This window comes from Zeugodacus cucurbitae, chromosome 6, assembly GCF_028554725.1.
Source record: "Zeugodacus cucurbitae isolate PBARC_wt_2022May chromosome 6, idZeuCucr1.2, whole genome shotgun sequence".
In the NCBI taxonomy this organism is placed as follows: domain Eukaryota; kingdom Metazoa; phylum Arthropoda; class Insecta; order Diptera; family Tephritidae; genus Zeugodacus; species Zeugodacus cucurbitae.
The window spans coordinates 73,202,741-73,230,040 of record NC_071671.1 but is presented as its reverse complement, the minus strand read 5'-3'; the positions used below and the strand labels follow the sequence as shown (position 1 = coordinate 73,230,040).

The following is a 27,300-nucleotide window of genomic DNA, read 5'->3' as shown; positions in this document are numbered from 1 at the left end:
ATCCGATTTCCTCCATCTTTGCACTGTATAAGGTAGTACCTAAAAGAAACGATTCTAGAAATTTGGTTGATGTAGCTCAAGTAGTTTACGATATTGATATGTACAAAAAACTTAGTAGGGTGCGGGGCCACGCCCACTTCTAAAAAAGTTACATCCAAATATGCCCCTTTATAGTGCGATCCTTCATAGCAAATTTTAATAGCTTAATTTATGGTTTAGTTATGGCACTTTATGTGTTTTCGGTTTTCGCCATTTTGTGGGCGTGGCAGTGGTCCGATTTTGCCCATCTTCCTATGGGGCCAAGAAACAAGTGTGCCAAGTTTCATCAAGATATCTTTATTTTGACTCAAGTTACAGCTTGCACAGACGGACAGACGGACGGACAGACAGACATCCTGATTTGAACTCTTCACCCTTATCTTACCATCTTTAAATGCTGAAGTTAAGGATTCAAGGCTACAGTTTTGCTACAATCACATGTATTGGAACAGTAACCGGATATCGATCATGTTTTCAGGTGGAAATTTCGACGGTTCCGACGAAAATAATTATTAATTCCATGACCTTAAGTAAGAGGAACGTTTTCTAGCCCGTCCCCATAATCGCGAGGGCGGTGTGATGGTTTGGGCTGCAGTTGATTGGTATGTCATTATGAAACAATTAAGCTATAGTTTGAGACATCTTACTACTTGATTCTGCATTTCCGCCATGTTGTATTATTTTTGGACCCTTTCTCTTGGCATACCAGTAGGACAGACAGTCACTTCGATGATCGGGAATCCCTTATAGTAGCGATAAAAATAGCTGGGAGTGAGATATTCTTGGACTACTTAAAAATACTTTATGATACCCTTCCGAGCTGAATTTTTTCAATTATTCTAAATAAAGGAAGCAGTTCTTAATACTAAAAGCATCAATTTGTGTAAATATACTGAAACATTTACACTTGTATGGTTAATGCAAATAAAATCTTGTTTTGAGGCCACTGTACCTATTCAAGTGACGCTAATATTGTAGTACATTTTTTGAGTTATTCATTAAAACAACGCATTTAAACCAAATTATAAAAGGTACATTTGTCATTTTCACAACATTTGTTCAAAATAGACTAATCTTCAAACACACAACTTAAATGAAGCTTTTGCGATGTCTAAGTGAAGCTATAGGCTCGTATCTTAAAAATAAAATATGTACATATTCAAGTGAATCGGGGTGTATATGTATATATTGATGCTCATATATACATTATTTACATTATTATGTGGTTGTGTGGTGATCGACAATGATGTTTAATAGTGACATTTAATGTTGAAATACAACATATGTACATACATTACATCCTTGGCATAAGACTGCAACAAATATATTTTGAGGTTCAACAGTCAAAGGTGGCAAATAATTCCAATGTTATTGTAATGCTGGTAAATTGTGAACCCCTTTACAGTAATTGCACATTTATAATCTATTTGGTTTTCACTACTTATATCACCATCATTGGCATACATATGTACATTATTATAATCTAAATACGCTTTTATATTCTAAATTACATTCGTGGATGAATTATTTTCATAAAATAGAATTTCCATACGTTAACATCGAAGCGCACTCTACAAATATAAGTCGAAATATGTAGAGCATTGTATTCTAATATGCATACATATGTACATATGTGTGGTATAAAAATACTAACTTTAGACTGTCGTAGAAGTAACTGCTTTCTATCATTCATTGCTAACCTTATATTGAGCCCTGACTATTGATGTTTGTATCTCATTTAATGCTGGATTTCTAACAGTTCTTGCATTGTCCTATGCAATATAAGAATATGATCTAAGTATTAAAAAAAACCTATATTCATTATTTAAAACGTCACTTGTATTAAAATGTTGATTTTTTAATTAGTACATGAAATGTAACAAACAATAATAATGAAAAACATGCTATATCAGTTTTAAGTGTTGAACTTCAACACCACTTTATTTAAAATTAGATTGTACTTTGAGCTAAAAGCGAAAGAGAGAGAGAGAGAGAAGCAAAAAAAGATAAAATGCAATCGCCTGTCAAATAAATAATGACAAAAATATATAAATTATTTCTGGGAATAACTCATTTATCCACCAGTCCTATATCCACATCTTAAAAAGAAGAAAGTAAAGCTAAAGTAAATTCATCATTGTTATTACGAGGCCCTGAAGTTCATAAGTTCAATAATTTTAAACAAACATATCCACATACATACATGCCCGAGTGTCTGTATTTAATGTAAACTGAACGCGATTAAAATCTGAAAGCGTAAACAAAATGCGGCAACCCCATCAATTTTCAAACGAACACAAATGAAATGTAAATTAACTCGAAATTGTTATTAAGATTCAAATAAGTGCAATTGGCAATGTAAAAATTTTAAGCGAATAACTGAATTAAAATATATATATATAAGAATTACAAATATCAAGAGTATCACTAAAATCATAAACGCTTACTATATATACAGCAACAATTTAAATGTTCATAAGTGAACCTACAGAATTAACATAAAAGTCAAGTTGAGATAAAATAGCAGCAGCTGTATGACAATCCATGTGAGAAGAAGAACTATATAATGGACTTTACTTTGGGCCTTATTACAGGAGCCTATGTGGTCTTTGCTCTAATTGTCTTTTACATTGTCTACATTATTGAAGTTAAATTAGGTAAAGTAATTGTATCTACAATAGTTGAAAACAACTTCATCATTGCTAAAGTACATTATAAGATACAATGAATAGTTATTCATATAAATTAACATTTTGATCAAACATCTTGTTTTAATGTCAAATTAATTTGAGAAATGTTTCATACTGCAGATCTTCCTGGCATCATGAACAACCATGCAGTTCATCAACACTCCGTAGGCCTGAATAACAACCAAACCAATGAGAACATATTGACTAAGTTTCCCGAAATTTCACAAACACGACTTCGTCATATGGTTGAATCAATAATTGCCGAAATGCTGGCAACTCCAAATCTGTCGAATGTGAATGTGTCTGAACTAGAACTCAATACACATAAGAATGGAAATGGCCGTCCACAGCATTGCCACCGTTATCGTACTGAGCACTATTTTGAACCAAGAGCATATCAGGATTTCCTAACCACGACAGTGCTGAATAAGGTAGGTAATATCTTCTCTATTATGTACAGAAATGTGAGAAATTGTGGTTCGGAATATGCGGACGTAAAAAGTTCGCGATGTTCTACTTGAATATAGTATAACTGAAACTCCCCTTTTTACGCATATGTATGTGCATATGTGTGGTATAAAAACACTAATTTTTATTTTCGGAGAAGTAACTGCTTACTATTATTGCTAGCCTTATTATTGTGATATGCCTATTGCTGTTAGTAACTCATTTAATGTTAGATTTCCAACACTTTTGCATGTTTTATGCAAAGCCATGTTGTCACATGTAACTAGTGAGGAAAAGCTAAAATTAGACGTTCAAAACATTAATTAGTATTGTATGTTATTAAAAAAACGAAATATTATATATAAATACACTATTCGTTTGAACGCTATTGCACTTTTACTAACTAAAATAGTTTATAAGATATATACATATAGGTACACGCATATATGATTTAAGTTTGGCTTCCCAGATTTAGTAGTTTAAGGTATAGTCGTATATATATACCTATATACAAGAAGAGTTGTATAGCTATGTTTTGTTTTCCATTACGTTAGTAACACTTTGAGGAAAAATATAAAGGCAGTACGTTGATAAAAATGTAAGTTGTAAGCAAAGAATAAGCTTGACCCTTCCCAAAACGATTTTCATACATATATGCATCTATAAGTATGTGTTTATTTGTATATTTTGCTGATTTCCCTCATGAAATACTTATAAGGTTTCCTTGCCCTACGTAAAACCATAGAAATTGTAGGAAAACCACTTAAGATATTGCATTAGAATACCAATGCAAGCTCTAGTTTAGTCGAACTACAATTTCTCAACTGTACAGACGTCAGATAGAAGACTAAAATAAATTCGCTGCAGAAATATACCAGGCTGGGTACTAACTAAATCATAGGACAGACAATATTCTAAATTTTAATTTCAAATTTCTACAAAGTTTTTATAAGGAGCAAATGGAAAACAATTACAATGTATGTAATGGAAATCAGTGTTAATATAAATACATACATATATTATAATTTATAAACTCCCTAAATAAATTACAGGCATTTAATTTTTTTAAATATTTTATTTATATTAATTTATAATATTTATTGCAAAATAAAGTTGTTTCATTGTGAATCATCATTACCACAACCATTATTCACACATATGAAAACGCTTAACGATGCTATTTTCGATATAATATGAAATATTTAGTTCATAACACGAAATTGACTATGCCAATATATGTACATATGAGTATGTGTAAATAGCAAAAGTCCTGAGGGGGGTATAGGTATTGTAGCTGATAAAAAATTTAATATTTTGTTTTAACATGATGGGTACTTTACAGATTAGCCACAAAGAAGCAAATGTTCGTAGATTTTCTGAGAGTACACCAGATCTATGTTCAAGCAACATTGACGTCAACTTTAATATGGAGGATCGTAGCACATCGTCTAACAGTTCTTTGGGACCTACAAGTGCTTTCAGCTATGCAGATGCAGAGCGATCACCAAAGGTGAGTTAATTGTTTACATTATTTGTTTTTCGTCAATTTTTAATTTAATGCTTACCGTGTTTTGCAGGTCATTAAAGGTAAACATTAAAACTTATACAATACAACTAAACGCAAATCCAAAATATTATTATTTCATCAAATGAAAATTTTTTAGACTTAGACCGCGAATCAACTTTAAACGATTACATTGCATCTCATACGGTACCGCTACCTGATTTATCAAATGCAATGACAGAATCAGAGGATGATGGTAAGTAAACACTAATATATACTTACTAAGTGATAATTGAAAAGCACATTCCCAATTATATAGATAATGCTTCTATATCTTCGAGTATACTAATCGAAGGCAATTGGGAAGATAATTGGCTTTTCAGGAAGAAGCGTCCCTCCATAACTACCTCCATGACTGGTAGCATAGGTATGCTAATACCCGCACCAAAAGATGACGTTCGTGCTCAAATTGGGGATAAGACTACCGATGAAATCAGTGATCTCTCCGAAATGGAATCAGATACGGATGATTCTTCATTAAAAATATATTCGAGCTTAGATCCGCGTAGTGATCGTATTTTAAATAAACACCTGATTGGTGGTCAGAATACAAAAGGGATTTTAGACGAATTGATTGAAACAGCTAGCTTGGTTTCAAACACATCACTACCACGTAGTGAATCCAATTACTTCGAAACTATGAATGAACATGTTCTGGAAGTAGCGTCCAAAACCGAAGCATTTAATTCGTGTATTGCAAGTAATTCACCTCAAGAAGAAGAAATTAAGTTGAAATCAAAACCAAAGAATTATTACGAAGACCATCTGACACCCGAAACGGAAAATAATTCATTATCAGGTAAAAATAATTTTAGTTATACAAGTAAATAAAATTAATTGGATATAGTTTTCAATCCTCTCGCACTAACCAATTCACTTTCACATTCGTACACAATTCTACACACATGTATAAAATATGAATACGTATGTATATCATTGCTAGAAGTAACTTTTCCTAAACAAGGGAGCAACCTTTTCAATATACATACATACATGTTCTAATAGAATGTAGTATATCAATTGGCATTATCGCATCATATGCCCTCTCCAGAGGTATCTTTTAAAGATACTTAGCAGGATCTTAGTATGGCGACTCTGAGATTGTCGTTTATGTTTACAGCTCCATTTCAAACAACTGAAAGCATTCACGTCGGTGATAGTTGTACAGGATTTAGTTCAGTCGAAAACGTTTTAAGTCACGATACTAGGTCAATTTGTCCGGGAGCATCCGTTATTGAAATTCTCGCTGCAATTACTTTAGGACCGTTGTTGGCTGTTTCTGCTTCAGAACAACCATCTATTCAAGCACCTTTCGAAATAAGTTCACTCAAGGATTTAAGTGATATAGCATTAACAGAAATTAAATCGCGTGCACAGGAATTGAGGCATCACTCACTCGATGTAATAGATGAGGAGGAAGAAAGCAAAATTATGAACTCGTTAAACGAAATTTTTTCTCAAAACGGAGTTGAATTAGCAGATATCAAGACAGATACGACTTCGCCACATATTAATGATACGATCAGAAAACTTATAGACGAAAAATCATTACAATCGGAAGGTAAACCATCATTAGCAGTAAGACATCATAGAATCACATATTACACAGACGAAGTGCCATCAGAATCCAGATCAGATACTGAACAAGAGGCAGGATTTGTTATGGATAAGGATAGTGCAAATCAAACACCTTCCAGCAAGCAAAAAGAATGTAATCATGAGACAGAAACGCCCTACACCTATGATACTGATAAACGCGAATACAGCAGTGAAGAAAAAGAAGGTATCGTTATGGATAAAGAAGCACCAGAATTATCCGCAATAGAAAGAGAAAAACAGACATCCTATATTGAACCAGAAGGAGAGTTCATTATGAATAACGAAAGTGAAAATGGAATATCTTTCAGTGTGCAAAAAGAAGAATGTGGTTATGACGAAGGAGATAATGAATCCAACAGTGGAAAAAAACGAGATGGGGTTATGGATACAGAAATTTTTACAATGGAACGTGAAAAACAAAATCCCTATAATGTTGCGGATGCAGAAAGCGAAAACCGAACACCCTTCAGTGACAACTACAGTGGCAACTACACAAAGGCTACAGAAATTTCTAAAATAGCGGACATCTTTGCAACTGAGAATTTAGAAGCCATCAGCGAATTCCATCTGAATAGAGTTGTGGATACCGATGCAAAAGCAATAAACACAGAAACTTCAAACATCTCCTACATCGTTGATACAGATAAACACGAATCCAACAGTGGAGAAAAAGAAGATAGCTTTGTGGCTACAGAAGCCGTAGAAGATTCTGAACCACAACGTGAAAAACAAATGCCCTCCAATCAACCAAAAACAGAACGTCCTGCGGATAGAGAAAGTGAAAATCGAATAACCTTCAGTGGTCCAAAAGACGAGTGTGCCAATGATTCAGAGACCAATGAATTTTCTGAAACTTCGTATATTTCCGCAACTGAGAATCTAGAACACTTCATGGAATTAAATCGAGATAGAGTTATAGAAACAACAGCACTAGAACTCATTGTAACAAACAGCAAAACCCAAGAAGCTTCAGAAACAAAATACACCTCATACACTGAAAAACACGAATACAGCAGTGAAGGAAAAGAAAATAGCGGCATAGATGAAGGAGCTCTAGAATTCTCCACAGTTGAAAACGAAAAACAGACGTCCTATAATGAACCAAAAGGAGTGTTCATTACAGATACAAAATGTGAAAATGAAGTAACTTACAGTAAACCAACAGATCAAAGTGCAAATGTTAATGAAGCTCATAAAGCTTCCCAAACACCGGTCGTCTATGAAGCAGGATATGTTATGGAGATAGAGAGTGCAAATCGAATACCTTCCAGCAAGCAAAAAGAATGTCCTTATAAGACCGAAACTAATAGAAGTACAGAAAGAGCGGTCACCTCTGACACTGGCACACAGGAATCCAACAGTGAAACGAAAGAAGATATAGGCAGGAATAAAGGAGTACAAAAATTCTCCGCAACAGAAAGCGAAAAACACACACCCCGTACTGCACCAGAAGGCGAGTTCATTATGAATATAGAAAGTGAAAAAAGTATGCAAAAAGAAGAATGTGCTTATGACATAGAAGATCATGAATCCAGCAGTGAAAACAAAGGAGATAGTGTTATGGATACAGAATCAGCAGAAATTTTTACAATGGAAAGTGAAAAACAACATCCTTCTAATGTTGCCGATGCAGAAGGCGATAACAGAACACCCTCCAATTATGCGAAAAAAGAGTGTGGCAAAAATACAAAGGCTACAGAATCTTCTGAAATAGCGGACATCTTCGCAACTGAGAATCTAGAAACAATAAGCGAATCGAATCTTGATAGAGTTATGGATACTGCTATAATCGAAGTCTTTGCAGTAAACACAGAAGCTTCAAATACCTCCTACACCGCTGATGCAGATAAACACGAATCCAACAGTGAACAAACAGAAGATAACATTGTGGCTACAGAAGCAGTAGAATATTCTGAACCACAACGTGAAAAACAAATGCCCTCCAATCAACCAGAAACAGAACGTGCTGCGGATAGAGAAGGTGAAAATCGAATAACCTTCAGTGGTCCAAAAGACGAGTGTGCCAATGACTCAGAGACCAAAGAATTTTCTGAAACTTCGTATATTTCCGCAACTGAGAATCTAGAACACTTCATGGAATTAAATCGAGATAGAGTTATAGAAACAACAGCACTAGAACTCATTGTAACAAACAGCAAAACCCAAGAAGCTTCAGAAACACCATACACCTCATACACTGATAAACACGAATACAGCAGAGAAGGAAATGGAAATAGCGGCATAGATAAAGGAGCTCTAGAATTCTCCACAGTTGAAAACGAAAAACAGACGTCCTATAATGAACCAAAAGGAGTGTTCATTACAGATACAAAATGTGAAAATGAAGTAACTTACAGTAAACAAACAGATCAAAATGCAAATGTTAAAGAAGCTCATAAAGCTTCCGAAACACCGGTCGTCTATGAAGCAGGATATGTTATGGAGATAGAGAGTGCAAATCGAATACCTTCCAGCAAGCAAAAAGAATGTCCTTATAAGACCGAAACTAATAGAAGTGCAGAAACAGCGGTCACCTCTGACACTGACACAAAGGAATCCAACAGTGAAACGAAAGAAGATATAGGCAGTAATAAAGGAGTACAAAAATTCTCCGGAACAGAAAGCGAAAAACACACACTCCGTACTGCACCAGAAGGCGAGTTCATTATGAATATAGAAAGTGAAAATGAAATATACTTCAGTATGCAAAAAGAAGAATGTGCTTATGACATAGAAGATCATGAATCCAGCAGTGAAAACAATGGAGATAGCGTTATGGATACAGAATCAGCAGAAATTGTTACAATGGAAAGTGAAAAACAACATCCTTCTAATGTTGCCGATGCAGAAGGCGATAACAGAACACCCTCCAATTATGCCAAAAAAGAGTGTGGCAAAAATACAAAGGCTACAGAATCTTCTGAAATAGCGGGCATCTTCGCAACTGAGAATCTTGAATCAATCAGCAAATCGCATCTGGATAGAGTTATGGATACTGATGCAAAAGAGCTCTCTGCAGTAAACACAGAAGCTTCAAATATCTCCTACAACGCTGATACAGATAAACACGAATCCAACAATGAAGGAAAAGAAGATAACACGGTGGCTACAGAAGCAGTAGAAGATTCTACACCACAAAGTGAAAAACCAAATCCCTCCAAACAACCTGAAACAGAATGTATTACGGATAGAGAAAGGGTAAATCGAATACTCTTCAGTGGTCCAAAAGAAGAATGTCTCAATGACACAGAGGCCAGAGAATTTTCTGTAACATCATATATCTCCGAAAGTGAGGATCCAGAACACTTCAAAGAATTAAATCAAGATAGAGTTATAGAAACAGCAGCACTAGAAGTCATAGTGGCAAAAACCAAAGCCCACGAAGAAACACCCTACACCTCAGATATTGATAAACACGAATTCAGCAGTGAAGAAAAAGGAAATAGCGGCATAGATAAAGAAGCACTAAAACTATCCGTAACTGAAAACGGAAACCAGACACCCTGGTCTAAATCGGAAGTAGAGTTCATTACGGATACAAAAAGTGAAACTGAAGTACCTTACAGTAAACAAACAGACCAGAGTGCTTATGATTCAGAAGCTCATAAAATTTCCGAAACAAGGTTCGCATATGATACTGAATCAGGAGCAGAATATATTATAGAGATAGAGAGTGCAAATCGAATACCTTCCAGCAAACAAAAAGAATGTCATTATGAGACAGAAACTCATAAAACGTCAGAAACAACGGTCATCTCTGACGCTGATAATCAGGAATCCAGCAGTGAAACGAAAGAAGAAGATAAAGAAGTACAAGAATTCTCCGCAACAGAAAGCGAAAAACACACACCCCATTCTGTATCAGAAGGCGAGTTCATAATGAATATAGAAAGTGAAAATGAAATATACTTCAGTATGCAAAAAGATGAATGTGCTTATGACATAGAAGATCATGAGTCCAGCAGTGAAGACAAAGGAGATAGCGTTATGGATACAGAATCAGCTGAAATTTTTACAATGGAAAATGAAAAACAAAATCCTTATAATGTTGCAGATGCAGAAGGCGATTACCGAACACCCTCCAATGATCCCAAAAAAGAGTGCGGCAAAACCACAAAGGCTACAAAATCTTCTGAAACAGCGGGCATCTTCGCAACTGAAAATCTGAAAACTATCAGCGAATCACATCTGGATAGAGTTATGGATACTGCTTCAAAAGAACTGTTTGCAGTAAACATGGAAACTTCAAATACCTCCTACACCGGTGATACAGAAAAACACGAATCCATCAGTGAAAAAAAAGTAGATAACATTGTGGCTACAGAAACAGTAGAAGATTCTGCACCACAAAGTGAAAAACCAAAGCCATCCAAACAACCAGAAACAGAATGCCTTACGTATAGAGAAAGTGAAAATCGAATACTACTCAGCGGTACAGTAAAAGAGTGTGACCATGACACAGAGGACAGAGAATTTTCTGTAACATCATATATCTCCGAAAGTGAGAATCCAGAACACTTCAAGAAATTAAATCGAGACAGAGTTATAGAAACAGCAGCACTAGAACTCATTGTAACGAAAACCAAAGCCCACGAAGTTTCAGAAACAACCTTCAATTCAGATACTGAAAAACACGAATATAGCAGTGAAGAAAAAGGAAATAGCGGCATAACCAAAAAGGCTTTAGAATTCTCCGGAACTGAAAACAAAAAACAGACGACCTGTACTGAACCGGAACGAGAGTTCATTACGGATACAAAAAGTGAAAATGGAATAGCTTTCAGCATCCAACAAGAAGAATGTGCTTATGATGATGAAGATCATGAATCCAGTAGTGAAGACAAAGGAGATATGGTTATGGATACAGAATCAGCCGTAACTTCTATAATGGAAAGTGAAAAGCAAAAACCCTGTAATGTTTCGAATGCAGAAAGCGATAACCGAACACCCTCCTGTGATCCCCAAAAAGAGTGTGACACCTACACAAGGGCTACAGAACCTTTAGAAATATCGGACCTCTCCGCAACTGAGAATCTACAAACCATTGAATCCCAACTGGATAGGGTTAGGAATACACCAACAATAGAACTCTTTGTAATAAACACAGAAGATTCAAAACCTTCATACCCCGCGGATACAGATAAACACGAATCCAACAGTGAAGGAAAAGAAGATAACATTGTGGCTACAGAAGCAGTAGAAAATTCCGCATCACAACATGAAAAACAAATGCCCTCTAATGAAGCAGAAACGAAATGTGTTATGAATAGAGAAAGTGAAATTCGTGTACCCTTCAATGGTCAAAAAGAAGAGTGTGGCAATGACACAGAGGCCAGATCTCCTGAAACATCATATGTTTCCGCTACTGAGAATCTAGAACTCTCCAAGGAATTAAATCTAGATAGAGTTATAGAAATAACAGTACCCATTGTAACAAACCCCAAAGAGCAAGAAGTTCCTGAAACACCCAACACCTTAGGTACTGATAAACACGAATACAGCAGTGGAGGAAATGGAAATAGCGGCATAACCAAAAAGGCTTTAGAATTCTCCGCAACTGAAAACAAAAAACAGACGACCTGTGCTGAACCAGAAGGAGAGTTCATTACGGATACAAAAAGTGAAAATATAATATCTTTAAGTATGCAAAAAGAAGAATGTGCATATGACGTTGAAGATCATGAATCCAGCAGTGAAGACAAAAGAAAAAACGTTATGGATACAGAATCAGCCGAAATTTTGACAACGGAAAGTAGAAAACAAAATTCTTCTAATGTTGTGGATGCAGAAGGCAATAACCGAATACCCTCCAATTATCCCAAAAAAGAGTGGGTCAAAAACACAAAGGCTACAGAATATTCTGAAACAGCGGGCATCTTTGTAACTGAGAATCTAGAAACAATAAGCGAATCGCATCTGGATAGAGTTATGGATACTGCTGCAAACGAAGTCTTTGCAGTAAACACAGAAGCTTCAAATACCTCCTACACCGCTGATGCAGTTAAACACGAATCCAACAGTGAACAAACAGAAGATAACATTGTGGCTACAGAAGCGATAGAAGATTCCGCATCACAACGTGAAAAACCAAAGCGCTCCAAACAACCAGAAACAGAATGTGTTACGGATAGAGAAAATGAAAATCTAATACTCTTCAGTGGTCCAAAAGACGAGTGGGTCAATGACACAGAGGCCAGAGAATTATCTGTAACATCATATATCTCCACAACTAAGAATCCAGAACACTTCAAGGAATTAAATCTAGACAGAGTTATAGAAATAGCAGTACCCATTGTAACAAACATTAAAGCCCAAGAAGCTTCAGAAGCCCCCAACAACTCAGGTACAGATAAACACCAATCCAACAGTGAAGGAAAAGAAGATAACATTGTGGCTACAGAAGCAGTAGAAGATTCTGCACCACAACGTGAAAAACCAAAGCCCTCCAATCAGCCAGAGGAAAATGAAAATCGAATCATTGTAACTAAAACCAAAGCCCATGAAGTTTCAGAAACACCCTACTCCTCAGATACTGATAAACACGAATATAGCAGGGAAGGAAAAGGAAATAGCGGCATAGATAAAGAAGCTCTAGAATTCTGCGCAACTGAAAACCAAGAACAGCCGTCCTGGTCTAAATCGGAAGGAGAGTTCATTACGGATACAAAAAGTAAAAATGAAGTACCTTACAATAAACAAACAGACCAAAGTGCTTATGAGGCAGAAGCTCATAAAGCTTCAGAAACACGGGTCGTCTATGATACTAAACCAGGAGCAGGATGTGTTATGGAGATAGAGAGTGCAAATCGAATACCTTCCAGCAAGCAAAAAGAATGTCCTTATGAGACAGAAACTAATAAAAGTTCAGAAACACCGGTCACCTCTGGCAAAGAATCACAGGAAACCAGCAGTGAAACGAAAGAAGATATCGTCAGGGATAAAACAGTACAAGAATTCTCCGCAACAGAAAGCGAAAAACACACACCCTGTTCTGCGCCAGAAGGCGAGTTCGTTATGAATACCGAAAGAGAAAAGGAAATATACTTCAGTATGCAAAGAGAAGAATGTGCTTATGATGTTGAAGATCATAAATCCAGCAGTGAAGACAAAGGAGAGAGCGTTATCGATACAGAATCAGCAGAAATTTCTATAATGGATTGTGAAAAGAAAAAACCGTGTAATGTTTCGAATGCAGAAAGCGATAACCGAACACCCTCCAGTGATCCCCGAAAAGAGTGTGGCACCTACACAAGGGCTACAGAATCTTTAGAAATATCGGACATCTCCGCAATTGAGAATATAGTAACCATCGAATCCCAACTGGATAGAGTTATGAATACAGCAACAGTAGAACTCTTTGTAATAAACATAGAAGATTCAAAAACCTCCTACACTGCTGATACAGATAAATATGAATGCAACAGTGAAGAAAAAGAAGATAACATTGTGGCTACAGAAGCAGGAGAAAATTCTGCACCACAACGTAAAAAACAAATGCCCTCTAATGAAGCAGAAACGAAATATGTTATGAATAAAGAAAGTGAAAATCGTATACCCTTCAATGGTCCAATAGAAGAGTGTGACAATGAGACAGAGGCCAGCAAATCTACTGAAACATCATATATCTCCGCAACTGAGAATCTAGAACACTCCAAGGAATTAAATCTAGATAGAGTTATAGAAATAGCAGTGCCTATTGTAACAAACACCAAATCCCAAGAAGCTTCAGAAGCTCCCAACACCTCAGATTCTGATATACACGAATACATCAGTGAAGGAAAAGGAGATAGCGGCGTGGATAAAGAAGCTTTAGAATACTCCGCAACTGAAAGCCAAAAACAGACGTCGTGTACTGAACCAGAAGGAGAATGCATTATGGATGCAAATAATGATAATGGATTATCTTTCAGTAAGCAAGAAGCAACAGAACGCGAGAAACAAACAGAACAAGAAATCATGGGCGAGTCAATAGAAGATAACATAATGGATACAAAAGTAGCAGATTTTTTGGAAACAAAAAATGAAGGACAAATGCCAGGAGAAGAATGTTTTATTAATAAAGAAACTGAAAGTCGACCACCCTGTAATAATTCAGAAGAAGAGTATGACAATGTGGCAGAGGTTCCAGAATCTTCTCATGAAACACAGTACGCCTGCGGAAGTGAAGAACAAGAACATATCAGTAATGTAAACAAAAATCTTGCTTCTAGAACACCAGTAGAATTCTCTGCGACAGTTCTGCTGACAACAGAAGATTGTGTTAATGAGGCAGAGGCTCAACAATCTTCAGAAACACCGTACATTTGTGATACTGTGATACAAGAATCTAACAGTGATATAAACGAAAAAAATAATGTAAATAGCAATGAAGAAGAATTATCTGCAACAGAAACTGAAGAACAAAAAAACAGTACTGAAACAGAAGCGGGGTATGATATGGAAACTAAAACTGAAAATCTAATACCCGTCAGAGAGAAGAAAAAAGACTTTAACAATTACGCAGAAGTTCAAAAACATTCAGAAACGCACTACAGCAAAGAATCAAACAGAAATAATATTGTGTGCGTAGAACCATTAGAATTTTCTGCAACAGATTCAGAAGCTCGAGAATCTTCTGATCCAATATACTACTCTGATACATATAAACACGAATGTAACTGTGAAGCAAACGAAGATAACATTATGGCTACAATAGCAGTAGTAATTTCCGCAACAGAAAGTAAAAAACAAAAATCGCGTAATAATCCAGAAGACGAGTGTGCTATCGAAACCGAAGGTGAGAATCGAATATCCTTCATTGGGCAAAAAGAAGTGTTCTTAAATGAGACAGAAGCTCAAGAATGTTCCGCAATACCATACGGCTCGGATACTAATAAACCAGAATACCTTAGTGAAGAAAAAGGAGATACTGAAGTAGAATTGTCTGCATTAGAAATAGAAAAGCAAAATCAATGCAATGATGATACAGAAAGTGAAAATCGAATACATACTGGGAAAAAAGAAGACTGGGCCAATATGACAAAAGCTCAGAGATCTTTAAAAATACCGTACGTTTCTGACACTGATAAAAAAGAAGCCATCTATGAAGCAAAAAGAGATATAGTTATGGATACAGAAGCAGTCGAATTTTCTGCTACAAAACACGAAAAACAAATAACTAGTAAAGAACCAGAGGCAGAATGTTTTATAGATAAGGAAATTGAAAATGGAATACCGCTCAGTGAGCGAAAGGAAAAATGCTCCACTGAGACAGAGGTTCAAGAAAGTTCTAAAACTCCCCATACCTCTGCAACTGAGAAACTAGAAACCAGCAGTGAAGCAAAACGAGGTAATGTAATGGGTACAGAAGCAGTAGAATTCTCTGCATCAGAGAGTCATAAACAGAAACTTCACGGGAATAGAGAAGAAACATGTATTATAGTTAGAGAAGTTATGTCATATCCAAAAATTATTTTTGAAATTAGGAATCGGAAAAACAGGGATGATTTACAAAAAGAATACACTTCTGATATAACCGGAACTACTGGAAGGGAAGAGCAAAAATATTGTAGTGAAATGGGGGATGAATGTAGCGATGATACAGAAACAACAAGATATTTGAATACTTACCAGAATTCCGAAAATCATAAACAATTGTATAGTGTGACTGTGGAAGGCTTTAAAGTACCCCATAGGTTTGAAAATGAAATACCGAAGCATAATAATGATACTGGATCGTCCGAAGCAGAACATACTTCGACTGTAATAGAAGAAATCCAAAAGGAAAACCCCCACTGGGACAGAGAAGAAGTATGCGTTAAGAATATATATGTATTAGGATGGTCTGAAACGATGCAAAGTAACGAATGTGAGCAACTTGAAACTCCTAGTGAAACAGAAAGAACAAATGGCATAGGAATAAAAGTTCAAAAAATATCTACAATACCTGAAATTTTAGAACCGAAGCATATATGTAATAGAGTATCTTCACTAACTTATGAAGTGCGACCAACATTTGAAAATAAATCTTCCAGTGAGAGTGAAGAAAATGACAGTATTATAACGGATACCAAAATTTTCTGCAATATCTCACTTCTGGATTTTAAACAACAAAGAATAGTGAAACTTATAGAAGATGATGCTATGGACAATGATGAGCATATACTTTTGGAAACAGCGCAGATTTCCGTAGGAAGAAAATACACTGAATATCAAAATAGAACTTCAATAGAACAAACGAAACTTCAAGATGAAGCGCAAAATAAGAGTATGGGTTTGAGTATACAAATTACAGATATCCCTTTAAAAACATCAAACAGTAACAGAGATAATAATTGTAATTTGGAAGAAAAATCTGTCCTAGAGGCATTTGAATCTGGTAAAGAAACCAAATTGGGGATTCGAAATTTTTTATGTGATGGCAATGTACAAAATGGTGAAACTCATGACTCATGTCTGTCTCTTGTTGGAGACCTATATAAATCAAATAATATTATAACGGTGGTGGAAAATGCAGAAACCATTAAAACCCTCAAAACCAGTGATACTGAAACTAATGTCGGAAAACCCGCAAAGGTTAACTCGCTACTAAGTAACATTGTAATCGCAATAACCAACAATGCCTGTAAACCAACTGAAATAGAACCTGTGAAAAATTTGAATGCAATAACTAAGCAACTCCACAGGCAGCCTCATGAAATCGACGTAACATCGAGCGAGGAAAACTATTCACTTCGAACTATAATGTACATTGCTACAATGTCTAAAACATTAATAAACGATAAGCGACTTTTAGCATCGCTCGAACGGCGACGTCGCCAAACAGAGATCATGCAAAAGTATCTGCGTTCTTTAGATTCCTTTGAATTTGAATTCGAGTCTGAATATTTTAATCAAGATTTACTTGAAGAACAATCATTCATATTAAGCACACCGCCACCTCCTCTACCGAAAACTAACATTGCAGCTGAAATTAATAGTTACTTTGAAAAAAGCCTAAGAGAACTTAAATCTAACTTCCTTAAAAATAATCTATTCTCAGATCAACTTAGGTCCGACATCAATCGGGCCCGTAAAAGCACGCAAACAACTACTGAATCTAACATAGATGCCTATAATAATGATCAAGGCATCAGTCATACTAATAAGTGCAATAACTCATTTATCAACACTACTAACCTAACAAATGGCTCATATCCAAATCTTACTCCATGTACTAAATCAAACGGTAAACAAGGGCAACATTTTATATATAACAGTAACTATGAACGGGATAACCACGGTGAAGAAGATGATGTTATTCCTTTGAGAAAATTCGTACCAGGTAACACAATGTGAATACAAACTTCACCCGGTGTTATGTTATATTATGTTGTACTTCCTTGTGCTGTGATATCCTTTATTTGTTCTGTGTGTTGTGGTACAATTTATGTTTTCTTTAATTAATATATTTGGTGTCTATAGAATATGTGTCGTAAAAAATCTATGTATTCAACTTAATTTTAGGTTGCGTACATATTTATATTAATATCTTAAATGTTTTAGGTTCTATAGCAGAACGTGAATATAAAAAATGGAACAATGCCGTTGAAATGCCAAATAATCCATATTCGCCGGAGGCTTTAGAACGTAGGATTAGTGGGAGCCAAGAGCGTTTTATAGATTTACCGAATATAAATTCAAGTACGAACAAAAATGTAATAACTATTACAGAAACAACAAAAGCGGAAGAGGATTCAGAGAACGAACATCGTAGTGATATTGGCTATAAGAGGTAAAGTAACTAAATATTTTACTTACGCATATAAAGCGAGCTCAATATGTTCTTTTTAGATACAGTCGTGATTACTATATAAACGCCGACAATACTCCAAAAGTCAGTCCGAAATATCAAATTCACCGAAACGATAGACGCAAGCGACTTAGTTCAGGATGCAGTGATGAGCACATAGCAGATACTGGCACTAAAGAGGTAAATTCCTACGGCAAAAATGCATACAAAAGTATACCGCTTTATAGTGATCATAGCGATTGTCATTGGATTCTCTCCACTCCAGTGCGTCGTAGCAGTTCACTTAAATGCATTAACCACCGTTCACCTCAAAAATCATTCTACAACTTCACCCCAAACGCAGCCTCCACTGTTCCTACATATTACAAAATACTTCCACCACAACCACGTTCATTCACCTCAGCGTCTCATTATGACAATTTGGACCGTATCCATTTGCAGACCACCAAGCTCCAGAATGACAGTTATAAATGTACTAGTCTTATTTCGAATAAAACTAGACATAATGAATATGAAAATAAAGACGGCAGTTTCGACATAGACGATAAGATTGATTTGGACTATTGCATTGACGATAAACGTTCACAACTTTCATGGAGAAGTGCAAGTGTTGCTACCAATTATTCCGAGACTCTACCTAAACGGCGCACTCTATCGTCACTTAGTTATTACAATAACTCGATTGATACGTCCTTAAATTCGTCAAAGTTCAATAATCTTATCTTGTCAAATTCTAATATTTTGTCGCAATTCGAAAAGCAATTACTTCACAAAGACCTCAAAAGAAATAGTTTTCGGGCCATTTCGTCCACTACTAAGGACTTTGTTATGAATCCACTATATGAGAGAGAAAATATCCGTACTGCCAATGCTGATTCGATTAACAGCAAGAATAGAGCCAACATTTTAACAGAAGGTGTCAGTGATGATCAAATTGATTCTGGAGTCGATAGTTTCCTGCATTGTTTCGCTGAAACCGACACGTATTCTGGTAATACAAGTTTGTTCAAATAGGTGTTTTTAGATTTTTTGAAGAAAATTCCATTTAATTTATATAGGGAGATTTGTCCAAAGTCAGATATAATTAAAACTAGTCAGTAATATAATGTTTATGCCTATATGTAAACAAGGAATAGAACAATGGTTACAACAAATTTTACCCACGACGAATTACAAATAATGAACGAATATCAACAGTTATAATAAAAAAAATTTATCTTGTGATATTTAAAATTTGTGTATGTCACTGAACTCCTCCTGAACGGCTGGACCGATTTGAATCAATTTTTTTTGTGTCTTCAGCTGGATTCGATAATGGTTTGTATTCACCATTCGGTTCAATTTAAATATCACATTTAATTAATTTGAAATGTATAGTTTTTTTTATGTTTTATATTTACCAAAAATAGATGGCGCCATTGTTACTGTATAGAAACCGCCTAAAGGTATATAAAATTGCTTTGGGAAATGTTCTATAATTAGATGTTATTACTACTGTCGGTGTACCAAATCTTCGATCCAATTATATATTAATTCCATTTTGTCCCAACATAAAATACTTTGTTTAATATCCTAATAGCCTGAAATATCATGCAGGACAAAGTCTGTTGGGTTGGCTAGTTATTCCATATTTCCGAAACTTGATTATGATACATAAATACATTTTTAATTTTTTCTTCTTAAATTTTCCATAACACCAGAAATATCAGATTGCTTAATAACGGAATACCAAAAATATGTGTAAAGCTGCCACCCGAGTTGTTTAAGTCCTAAAACTATCTCAGGGCTCCAAACATTATTATTAATTTCTCTCAAGGAAATATTAATATTGGCTCACAATTACCCATCCACTCTTCATCTCTACTTCAAATTTTAAAATGCGATTTTTAGCCAATTCAGAATTACTAACTTCTGAAGATCATTGTTTCTCATATGTGAAAAATAAAATATAAAACTTATACTCCGAAAGATCTTTCTAATAAATTCCTTAGAAGTTCCAAACCATTTTTTGAGTAGATTTATGAATAAATATAAATATTATATTATATATTGCATCAGCTTAGCAATTAATGCAAAGTGTAGTAATCTCATATGTTAAAAAAATATCATAGGCGTAATTATCTTTCGTAATTTAAATGTCGGCTAATCACTTGATGATATTCTCTTACTTAAATTCACATTGACGATTTCTAGTGTTCGACCAAATACAACAATGAATATATGTGATATGCACATGTATACATATGTATGTATGTATGTACATATACATATGTGAATACATCAATGTTTCCGTTTAAACTTTTGTAACTACATTGTGAGAGAAATATTAAAAGGTTACTAACACCGAATAGCACAAAATATACAATATTTAAGAATCATAATCTTTGTGTAAAATTAGTTAAAAGAAAGTATAAATTTCTGGTCGCTGTGGTAAGTATTTTGTATAATTATATTACAATAAGTATATTGGAATAATTATGTAAGTGCTTCACTTAATTTAGCTATCGAGATTTACCATCAGCATTTCTTTAAATTTGCATACAAACATATTTATAATCAATAATTACAATTCAATACATTTTTGAAAATCTTACTGGAATTAATAGTTATATATAAATACAGTTGGACATGGATATAATTTTTCTTTTTACAATGATAAATGAAAACAAGTAAGGAAGGGCTAAGATAGGATGTACCGAACATTTTGTACTCTCGCAAATTATTATTAAAATAACACACAATCCGACCCCTATATTTGGCATAAAGTCCACTAGAATATCGAGAATCGCTATCACTAGTATATGGGGGTTGGGACAATTCTTGGACCGATTTCAACTATTATATTTCTTCATCAAGCTATTATATCCAAGAATATGTGTTCACTTAATTTTCATTTAGCCCAATTTTGACACAGTGCCACACTATTGTAAGGAAAACATATTCTCTGAATTTATTTAGAATATCTGTGAGATTTACCAATATTTTCGCCTCGAGCTTTGGGATCCACATGTTCGGTTTCTGGGGCTATGAATGGTTATAGTAAGATTTCAGTGATTTTAAGATGGATGATGTCACACTATAAACACAATATTTGTACAAAGGTTTGTTCCGATATCTTCACTGGTGTTTAATTCATGGATTGTAAAGTGAACGAATAAGTTGGAACTCAAAATTGTGGTATATGGGAACTAGGCGTGGTTGTGAATCGATTTCTTCCATTTTCAATTTATAGAATTGAAATGAGAATTTCGTTAAAGTTACATCCAAATATGCCCCTTTCTAGTTCGATGCTTGTACCAAATTCTTACATAAATTTATATATGGCTTAGTTATGACACTTTATATGTTTTCGGTTCTCTCCATTTTCTGGAGGTGACAGTGGTCCGATTTCTCCCATTTACGAAAGCAACCTTCATATGGTGTCAGGGAACTCATGTACCAAGTTTCATCAAGATATCTCAATTTTTACTCAAGTTACAGTGTGCACGGGCGGACAGTTAAAGTTGTTATAATTCAACAATAAATTACCCAGACAACTTACAATTCATAGTAAATACTTACATACATACATACATTGTCCTCAAATTCCCTTTGAGTATACCGAAACATATTAACACTGATAAAGCTATTGCTTTGTATACACACTATTTTTCTTATCAAAAACAATTTTTTTTATTTAAACACGAATTTGTAAATATAATTAACAGGTGATTGTTAAAAAAAATTAAAAAACGATTTGATGAAATGTCATGATACTTTGCATATCTAATCAAATGTACCAAGTTTTCAAACAATACTCGTTTAGGAAGTCTTCCATACTTGCTTAACTCATGCCAACCTTTAGTTTTCCATTTATTTATCTAACATTGGAAAAAACTGGCTTTACTAACATTATTCGGCGTATGTTCTATATATTCTCTTTTCATAAAAAATGCAAAATATGAAATACCACACAAAAATCATCATAACAACCGTTAAATACACATAAAACATTCGGTAAAATATAAAACTCGAACACATACCTCACTTTGATAACACTTGTACATAAAAAATGGAAGTGTATAAGTCAAGTTAACGAAACTATAGCGATAAAAAACCCTAATGTTATCCACCCAACGGTATACCTCGCGCTTCCTGTTCAAGTAGTGGAAGAAAGTACATCCTTTGAAACACTGTCAAATCAGCCCATGCAGTCGGTAGACACAACAAATAGTGACGACTCGGATACGATACGTATTTATGATTTCAAGAATCAGACAACAGTCGTCGTCCACAATGAAGGTAAACCATTGACGGGGACCGATACAACCGCCATAAAATTTCGACAAAAAACTGTCGAGCCTTTTCAAGATACAGCAACCAATTTTACCCCGATAAAATATACATGTAAAGTATCATGTCAAAAGGCTGATGTATCAACGCCGACTCTAGGGCCCACACCAAATGCTTTCAAATTTCTACAGCCAAAACGAAGAATAATTGATCCTAGCCAGATGTTGCCATTGAACGAGGAAGCACAAGTGGTAAGACATAATATTAACTCATATTTCAAATGATTTTACGTGCATTCACTTGTAGCTTTCTTTTGGCGAAAAGTCAGTCGTCGAGGAGGAGGTGGCACAAGTTATGCCTTCTGTAAAAGCATTGGCGCAAGCGTTTCTTTTGAGTTCCAATAAGTGTTCGCAAGCGGAAAAGCGGTGGAAAAAAGGGGTAGGTTCCAGAGTTGAAATATTAATCTCAATAAAGGAGAAATAGGAAATATATATACAAATAGTATTTTGCACAGTGGAATCCTCATGTTTTACTACCCATTATTCTTTCAACTAATTTCTTCACAATTTTTATAATTATAGATCCAAAAAATGCCATCTACATCTATTCAATTCAGCAACCCGCCGGAAACGTATACGGAAAATATAGTAAAAGTTCCGGAAAAGACCGAAGACACTACTATTTCTTCAGATTTATCTTCACTTGAGACGTAAGTACGAGTACATTCATTAAATAAATACCTCCATTTCGGTTTACAACTCGACCAGTTGAATTGAAGTTAAAGCTACATATTTAACTTCAAAACAACGAAACTCTTATTTGATATTACGAATTACAACTTATTCTGATTGAAGTTTCAATGATGTTACCAACCTAAAAATTGACGATTTGACACATAATAAAATAATTAATAAAATTGCTAACGAAAATTAAAAACTATGTATGTACGAGTATGTGATTGGCGTTGAACCGTTTAGCCGGTTATAGCCGAATCGATGAGAGCGCGCTACTCCTCTCTTTCCTTCGCAGTTCGGCGCCAGTTGGAGATTCCAAGTGCTCTGCACCTGGTCCCTCCAACGGAGTGGAGGCCTTCCCCTTCCTCGGCTTCCTCCGGTGGGTACTGCATCGAACACTTTCAGAGCTGGAGTGTTTTCGTCCATTCGGACAACATGACCTAGCCAGCGTAGCCTTTTTATTCGCTGAACTATGTCAATGTCGTCGTATAACTCTTACAGCTCATCGTTCCATCGTCTGCGGTATTCGCCGTTGCCAATGTTCTGAGGACCATAAATCTTGCGCCAAATTTTCCTCTCGATACTCAGTCCAAAGTAGCACCTGTTGGCAAGAGTGATTCTGCGCTGGATTTCGAGGCTGACATTGTTGGTTTTGTTGATACTGGTTCCCAGGTATACGAAATTATGATGAAATGTTGATGAAAAACAATACAATTTACAAAAAGATGGAATAAATAATAAAATACACATTAGTCTTGATTTAAAAAGGCTTCATGCGTAGTTGTTAATGAAGTTTTGAATATTATGGAACATCATATTTGTACGATGCCGATTAATAGCATTTTACTCAAAAGGAGCATAGGTATACTAGATTGCATCATGATTGCATCATGATAGTATCATTTTCCCAATCCGTTACTTTTATATTTACTACTTACGAATTCCGTGTTTCTTGGCACCATAGGAAGGTTGCTTTCGAAGGTTGGGCAAAATCGGACCACTGCCACGCCCACAAAATGGCGAAAACCAAAAACACATAAAGTGGCATAACTAAGCCATAAATTAAGCTATTAAAATTTGGTATGAAGGATCGCACTATGAAGGGACATATGTGGATGTAATTGTAATAATGGAGTGGGTGTGGCTCCGACCCCTACTAAGTTTTTTGTACATACCTCGTAAACTACCAAAGCTATATCAAAGAAACTTTCTAGAGTCGTTTCTTTTAGGTACTACCTACAGTCAAAAGGTTATGTTGAAAAGTACTAAAAATTCTTAAATTCAGTAAGCAAAACCACCAGAAACTTTAAATTTCATTATAAAGATGGTACAGAAGAGCTGCACTCAAAATGGTATACAAAATTTTAAATGGGCGTGGTTCCGCCCACTTATGGGTAAAAAAACCATTTCAATGAAATGCGGTTTATAATATCTTCCTAGCTTCCCAATGATATTTTGTGAAAATAGTCCAAATCGGATCACAACCACGGCTACTTCCCATATACCAGAACTTTGAAGTCGAATCGTGTACTTTACAATATATAAAATAAACACTAGTTAAGATATCGGAACAGAACTTCGCAAACAGACTGCATTTAATGAGTGGCATCGCCCTTCTTAAAATCGACGAAATCGGTCCATAAGTTTTCAAGACCCTACGTATCGAATATGAAGACGTCGGTGCTTCTAACAAATTTTTTACCGAAAATATGGGTAGTCTCTCAGATATTTAGAAGAAATTCAGAGGGAATCTGTTTCTTCCAATAAATATGTCTCCGTGCCAAAAATGAATGAAATCGAGTCATAACTTCCCCTAACTAGCATATACTTAATATTAGGGTTTTCAAACTTTCAATTGACTTTATACCATATACAGTATACTCTCGAAAAGTAAAACGATTGGTATTTTGGGTAATTTACTTTTTCGAATAATTTACTTTTCCAAATATATATATAAATTATCTGTTTTTATAATATTAAATGCATTTTTAAACTTAAAAAATTCATTCATTTATTTGCTTGAATAAAACATATGGATTTACATGAAAAACATATTCATTTACATACATACATACATATGTATTTACTATGAAGAGAAAAAATCTTGAATATTCTTTTGTTTTTTTTTCTTTTGCAATATATTTTCTGACCATTTTTGTACGACAATTCAAAAAGTCTGACACCTGATTTGCATCGTTTTCATTTTTAAACCAGTGGAGAGTTTATTTACTAAAAAGACGCGATAAACAAGAGAGTAAGTGTTTTTGCAAAATCGTAAAAAACGCTGCTTGCTTCGTTTCGAATTTTTTATCACACTCTCTGAAAAGTGAATTAAAAAATTTACTTTTACGAGGTGTATGTGTAATCTTAAAGGTGATTAACTTTTCCGCGATTATTTACTTTCTGAGAATTTACTTTTCGAGGGTAGACTGTATATGCCGAATATGTGAGTCAAAATGTTTGTTATATAATAAAATTAAATAAATAAATTGCGAGAGTATAAAATGTTCAGTGACACCCGAACTTAGCCCTTCCTTACTTGTTTTTTTTAATAAAGTGTACAAATATTTCACTACAATTTCTAGGTAGCAATTGTCGGTTTCTTGATATTGATACTGGCTTGATATTGATACTTTTAAACGTTAATACATTAGGAAAGTAAACGTACAACAACTCAATAAATTTCAACTGAAATGCAGTTGAGTTGTAAACGGTATGGCCCGTATACTTATCCTGGCATATATAGCATAACTTTGTTTTGCATATGGCTATTTACTAGAAAAGCAGATAGCCACCCTGAGTTTAGATTTTTGAGAAGCAACTTTTAAATTAAAAATTATTTACGACTTAAATGAAGGCAGCTGTTAGATACAATTATTTCAATTATAAATATTAGTTTAATAATCTAAAAAAATATTTCACTCAAAAAAAATTTTAAAACGAACTTAATATTATTTGAAAAATACGGAAATGAAAAATGGAAATTTGAAAAATAATTTAGTATATGAAATTATTAATAATATATACCTTTTCCTTTTACAGTGATCCTTCAATAAATGTGGACATTTCAACCAATAAAACATCAAGGTCGCCTTCTACAGAGCGCACCGTAAACAATGAGGAAAATAACAATAAAAATACCACAAATATGTTACGCCGTGTTAGTATGCTGAAAAGTAATATTGCTTTCTTTGAAAATTTAAAGTTTAAGTAAACATTACCAGTTTCTGAAGGAATCGACGCTAATTGTAAACTATTTTGAAAAACCAAATATGTTTGCCAGTTGCTGCTACACACTTTTATAGAGATATAGAGATCTGTACACACACACTTAGTACCACTATATTCAGCCATGTACTTATATACATATGTATCTATAATATTAAAACCGTGCCATTGACTCAGTTTCTGTTTCTGATTAATTATAGCTGATTATGAATTGTCTGTTTAAAGTATTATTTAGTAAATAACTGTATTATCAATTATAGCAACATTCATTTTATTCGTTCATTGATTCAGCTATTACTTTATTTAAATTATTATATTTGAATTATATTAAATAAAACTTAAAATCCAAAACCGTATCATAAAGACCTTAATCGCCTTTAAACTTCCTGGAAATAGAATGGCTGGGCTAATTATTAGGTGCCAAGTAGAGTTAATCGTCTTGGTTGAAATTGAGTAAAACTTGGTACAAGTGTTCCATGGCACTCTGGCAAGGTTGGTAATGTTAAGGGGCCAAATCGAACCATTGCTTTAAATTTGACGAAGAATATCAAGCTAGAAGGGACATCTAATAGGATTTATGTGCATATCTCACAAACTGCTAAAGCTATGTATATCATATAGAATACTTGCTGGTCAATGATTATGTAGGAATTGAATAAATTGATAATGTACATGGTAACGAAAATGTTAGGTGAAATTTCATTTCTCAGCAATTACTCCCCTTATTTTAACCAAAATTTTTCGTACTGTTCCCTTGCCAACATGATGTTACAGTTACAAAACATGGCAGAGCTCCAAAATGAATTCCGTAAAATGCACAGTACCACGTGATAAACGCCCAGATAACTCATCGCCTAAATCAAAAACCTCCCTTTCCGAGGACGATCCTAATAGTGTTTGACTTTTCAAAAGCTGTTTACACATTCAATCATACAATGCTACTAAAAGACAGTGAAC

At 34.7% G+C, this 27,300-nt stretch overlaps 2 protein-coding genes across 18 annotated transcripts in view; both read left to right on the top strand.

Annotated features, from left to right (window-relative positions):
• The window catches only part of LOC128919751 (uncharacterized), a 31,503-nt gene extending 26,773 nt beyond the window's left edge, over nucleotides 1-4,730 (top strand). For 8 of the 13 annotated variants that reach the window (XM_054234229.1, XM_054234227.1, XM_054234230.1 and 5 more), the window contains 2 exons: nucleotides 2,850-3,160; nucleotides 4,519-4,729. In XM_054234229.1, coding sequence (XP_054090204.1) covers nucleotides 2,850-3,160; nucleotides 4,519-4,695 — 488 coding nt within the window. In that variant the 3' untranslated portion in view covers nucleotides 4,696-4,729. Of the gene's footprint in view, nucleotides 1-2,849; nucleotides 3,161-4,518 lie in introns of all 13 variants that reach the window. The other 5 variants (XM_054234234.1, XM_054234232.1, XM_054234231.1 and 2 more) reach the window with 2 other exon arrangements.
• On the top strand, nucleotides 4,656-26,423 carry LOC105221446 (uncharacterized). Of its 5 annotated transcripts, none has more exons than XM_054234201.1 (10): nucleotides 4,669-4,763; nucleotides 4,841-4,936; nucleotides 5,000-5,539; nucleotides 5,861-15,115; nucleotides 17,863-18,091; nucleotides 18,157-18,289; nucleotides 22,168-22,632; nucleotides 22,688-22,819; nucleotides 22,963-23,090; nucleotides 26,158-26,423. In XM_054234201.1, the coding sequence occupies exons 2-10, from the start codon at nucleotides 4,915-4,917 to the stop codon at nucleotides 26,327-26,329; spliced, it is 11,076 nt and encodes a 3,691-aa protein (XP_054090176.1). In that variant the 5' UTR covers nucleotides 4,669-4,763; nucleotides 4,841-4,914; the 3' UTR covers nucleotides 26,330-26,423. The 5 variants fall into 5 exon arrangements, with proteins under 5 accessions (XP_054090179.1, XP_054090178.1, XP_054090177.1 ...); XM_054234200.1 differs by having other exon boundaries at nucleotides 4,674-4,763; nucleotides 18,151-18,289; XM_054234204.1 differs by lacking the exons at nucleotides 22,168-22,632; nucleotides 22,688-22,819; nucleotides 22,963-23,090 and having other exon boundaries at nucleotides 4,656-4,763; nucleotides 18,151-18,289; nucleotides 26,158-26,321.
• Nucleotides 26,424-27,300: the final 877 nt, after the last annotated feature.